The 5,000-nt window shown below is 38.8% G+C and overlaps 1 protein-coding gene across 1 annotated transcript in view; it reads right to left on the bottom strand.

The window, feature by feature from the left end:
• corin (corin, serine peptidase) overlaps nt 1-5,000 on the bottom strand; it is a 29,705-nt gene that overhangs the window by 18,454 nt on the left and 6,251 nt on the right. The window contains exon 4 of the mRNA XM_062517012.1: nt 507-717. Coding sequence (XP_062372996.1) covers nt 507-717 — 211 coding nt within the window. The remainder of the gene's footprint in view (nt 1-506; nt 718-5,000) is intronic.

The raw sequence follows: 5,000 nt of genomic DNA, 5'->3' as shown, positions 1-5,000 counted from the left end.
AGACAGACATGACTAGAGAGATAGACATGACTAGAGAGAGATAGACATGACTAGAGAGAGATAGACATGACTAGAGAGAGATAGACATGACTAGAGAGAGATAGACATGACTAGAGAGAGACAGACATGACTAGAGAGAGATAGACATGACTAGAGAGAGATAGACATGACTAGAGAGAGATAGACATGACTAGAGAGAGACAGACATGACTAGAGAGATAGACATGACTAGAGAGAGATAGACATGACTAGAGACATGACTAGAGAGAGATAGACATGACTAGAGAGAGACAGACATGACTAGAGAGATAGACATGACTAGAGAGAGATAGACATGACTAGAGACATGACTAGAGAGACAGACAAGACTAGAGTGAGACAGACAGACACGACTAGAGATAGACAGACATGACTAGAGTGAGACAGACAGAAAGACAGACACAGAGACCAACTCAAAAATGAACACTAACAGACAGACAACCAGACAGACAGCGAGACAGACCCACCTGTCAGTGCCGTTGCTGATGCATTGTGGGAGGGCGAGGCTGCAGCCGAACAGCATGATGTGTGTGTAGCAGCCCAGGCGGCTGAGGTAGGAGAAGAACTTGAGGAACATCTCCAGCTCACTGCTCTTCACCACGCTCGTCCCTGACGACACACCGCTCCGGTTGTACGGCAACATGTGGCACTGAGGCTCAGTGATGTCCACACATATGCCTGCAGAAGCAGAAACACACACACACACAAATAAAAACAGTGTATGGCTACATACAGACATAGAGAAGCCCCCCACACACACACATTTACAAACAGAACCCTCTGTCTACAGAACATTGTATCTTGGGTGTATGGGGGAGTGTGTGCATATCTAATACAGCTTTATTCTCATAGCCTACCTGAAAGACTTTTAAAGTCATTGTGCATTAGTGTGTGTGTGTGTGTGTGTGTGTGTGTGTGTGTGTGTGTGTGTGTGTGTGTGTGTGTGTCTGCTCTTTAAATGATTTATCCTGAGTGTATTTGAACGGTCAGTCTTGGACAGGAGCAGCGTTCCAATTTGTTCTGTCAGGAGGTCAAAACTGGCGGACGACTTTCTGTCTTTCTCTTACACACACACTAACACTCGCAGTGCACGCGCACACACACACACACACACGCACACACACACACAACACACACAGTGTATGAAAATCAGAATTCTAGTCACTGATGAAAGTCTACCTTCACTGAGGACAAATACTTTCACTCACAGTAGTGCATTTAGTGACACTCAATCACACACGCACACACTCTCTCTCTCTCTGTCTTACACACACACACACACACACACACACTCTCTCTCTCTCTCTCTCTCTCTCACACACACACTCTCTCTCTCTCACACACACACACACACACACACACTCACACTCTCTCTCTCTATCTCTCTCACTCTCTCTCACACACACAGACACACACACAGACACACACACACACACACACACACACACACACACACACACGCATAGGAACCCAGATAAATGTGACTGTTGGTGCTCCCCATACAGACTGATACTAATGGGATTTAGAAGAACGGACAGAGGAGACAGAAAAGAGTGGGAATCATGGAGGAGTGTGGGGAGGAATAAGTGATGGCTTCACAGCATGATGGAGCAAATGGAGAGAGACAGAGGGATGGAGTGATAGAGAGATGGGAAGAGAAAAGATGGGTACAAGAGATAGAGTGAATTCTAAACATCCACTGATATTTAAGGACAAGGAAACCTGATTTGACCTATACCAAACTGAAACTGTACATGCCACACACACACAGACACACACACAATGTTTAAACAACATCACACAAACACACAGCCCTATTTATTCATAGACACATACTGTACATAATAAACAAGATCACACACAGACAAAATTACACTCTAAGGGTATAACAGTACATGTATTCCTCCCAAACCATCATGTTCAGAGGGGAAGTGAGTCAGTATTATGCTATAAGGTTGAGGATGCAAGAACACATTATCTTTCAGGGCTCATTTTTGTCCATCTGCATAACCTATTTCTATTTAAGACTGTGGACCAGCTGGTGAACCCAACCTCTCTCTGTGTCCTAGTTAGAAGTAACGCTGACTGTGAAAAGTTGTTATTATTATTTACAGATAAAACGGTGTCAATCAGAACCTCTATTACTTCTAATGCCTTCTACTCTGAGGGCCCTTACCCACAATAAGATAGTTTCAGAAGCTCAGACAAGGGCTAAAACTGGTTCAAACTGTGTCACATATGAAAATGTCTTTCACTCCTATCAGCGTTAGTTATTAGCCTACTGACTAATAAGTAATACCGATATAATACGCTTCTATTAGAAGCAATGGAATCTGTTGGGTCTTGTTTGTTTTCTGTTTTTAACAGTTCATTGTCAGTTGGCTGTGCCCTTAATGATTTTACAATTGGTTATGTGATCCCACCGCTAAATAAATCTGGGCTTGGAAACTATAGACTTCTAGAAAAAATATTGTCCGAACAATTTCTCTCTGCAATGGAAAATAACAAAAAGTGTGACAAGTTGGTTTCTGAAAGTATCATACTGTAGCACTGAGACAGCACTGCTAAACGTCACCGGCGACCTTTTAGGAACAGCTGGTGATGGCATGTGCTTTAGGATCTTAGTGCAGCATTTGACACAACTGATTACAACATTACGTTAATGAAGCACTAGGTGGGACTATCTTAACCTCCTGAGACTCTGCGTCCTCGTACGAGGACATTCCATTTTGGCTCTGATTTCCCTTGTGCTTAATTTTTCTGAATAAAAAACTGGGTAACACTTTACAATAAGGGTACATGAATTCTCATGAACTAATGCATGAATTAATGCATGAATTACGCATTAGTTATGTATAGTTTACTACTTACCCCTTGGAGCACATTTCAAAAACCTAGAAATCACCATGATCATGTGTAATTGATCATTATTCATAATGATTTACCCACTGTACCTAATGCTCAAGATGAATTTGTTGTCCATACCTGATGTCATTAATGACATACTATTAATTCATGTTTATTAATGAGATTTTCATGTATAATTAATGCATGAGTTAATGAATTAACTCATGATAATTCATGACATTTAGTTAACATGAATTCATGTGTAATTACTTTTCTTTTTTCTCCATGACAGTGATGTCCAAAATTTTGTCTGACAAAAAGTCATCATGATCATGCTTAATTAATCATGATTCATGATGATGTGCCAACCGTAGTTAATGCTTAAGATGATGGGTTATTTATGTATTAATTCATTAATGACAATCAGTGAATTCATGTTAAGTCATAATGATTCATGATATATTAATGGATTAACTAATGCGTAATTCATGCATTAATTCATGCATTAGTTCATGAGAATTCATGTACCCTTATTGTAAAGTGTTACCAAAAACTGTTGTCCTCATATGAGGACACTTCATTTTACCCTCAGTGTTATCAAACATACAATACACTGTTTTGGGATAAAGCAATATGGCGTCAATATCCACCTCCACGTTTTACCGGCAGACGCATGACAATTATCGTCATGGTAACGTACCAATGAACGTTATGACGTTGAAATTTGTTTCTATAATGTTTGTGAACAGTTGTAGTATGATATGGCATCAAGTTTCCCCCATTTCGATCATTACAAACAGACCAGGACGCTTTTAACTTTCATGTCCTAAATCGAGGACATCGGGATTGAAATATGCGCATAATTTCATTATTAGGCTATATATTACATTGAAAATTGTCGTTCATTTGCCATATCAAACTACTGTAAAACAATATTGGAAGTTAAAGTGTGGACATAGACATAATAGAGTAGCCTGAATAAATAAATCCATTTAAGGAATTACTAAAATAAATAAATAAACAAATAAGAAACAAAGAGAGCGGAACTGCTTTGCTTCAATTGATTGTGGGTGTGACCCATACACACAACTAACATTTACAAATAAACACTAAACTTAACCAAATTAATAACAGGTCAGAAAACCAAACTGTTTTCTGAATAGTTGAATCTTAGGCACTTGTAGTACACACATGAATATTCACATTCTTTCTGGACTGCCAATCTCAATGTGTTTTAATTGACACCCAATGTCCTCAAACGAGGACATCGTTTTTCTCAAAAACTACTTACTGTACAGAGGTGATTTTTTTTGTATGTTTATGGAGCTCTACTAAGCCAAAATAACTGAGTGAAATGAAAAAATGCATTCAAATTTACATCCCGGGTTAGTTTTCATCTAATCTGTCAATTAGGTTTTATGCCAGTCTGTAAACAATTTTACATCTTCATCTCTCCCTGGTTAGTATGGTATAGTATATATAGTATAGTATAGTAGTATAGTATGGTACTTCTGGGGTCAGTTTTGGCACCAATTTTATTTTGCTTATACATGCTTCCTCTTGGGCACATTATGCAGTTACACAGTGTGTCTTTTCATTACTATGTTGACAGGACACATACTGTATCTACCTGACTGATAGATCCTAGTTTGCTGAATTCATTGAAGCGCTTCCTATACAATATCAAAAATGGGATGTTAAACAATTTTGCAGTCGTGCACAGCTGCACGCGAAGTCACACACTTTTTTCATGATGCACGAAACACAGAAGGAAGGAGCTAGCTCGGTTTGTTTGGGATCTCGACTCAAACACCCAACAGTGACGTTACCCGCAATCGCTGATGCAACCTTTAAGTTTGATAACCTCTTAAAATGGATTGATTACACTCACATAACTGCACTGTTTTATTTGTTTTCCTTAATTTTGTATTGGCTTTTTATTGTGTTGCTTTACACATCTAATTGTTTTATTTTTACAGTATCTTGTTTTGGAAAAGTAAGTAAGTAAAAAGTAAGTAAAATGTATTTATAAAGGACATTTGCACACAGCATAAGCTGACCAAAGTGCTGTACAGTGAAAGACTAAAAAAGACACAAAATAAAAGTAAAAGTAT

Source organism: Sardina pilchardus, chromosome 16, assembly GCF_963854185.1.
Source record: "Sardina pilchardus chromosome 16, fSarPil1.1, whole genome shotgun sequence".
In the NCBI taxonomy this organism is placed as follows: Eukaryota; Metazoa; Chordata; class Actinopteri; order Clupeiformes; family Clupeidae; genus Sardina; species Sardina pilchardus.
This window is presented reverse-complemented; position numbering and strand designations above follow the sequence as displayed.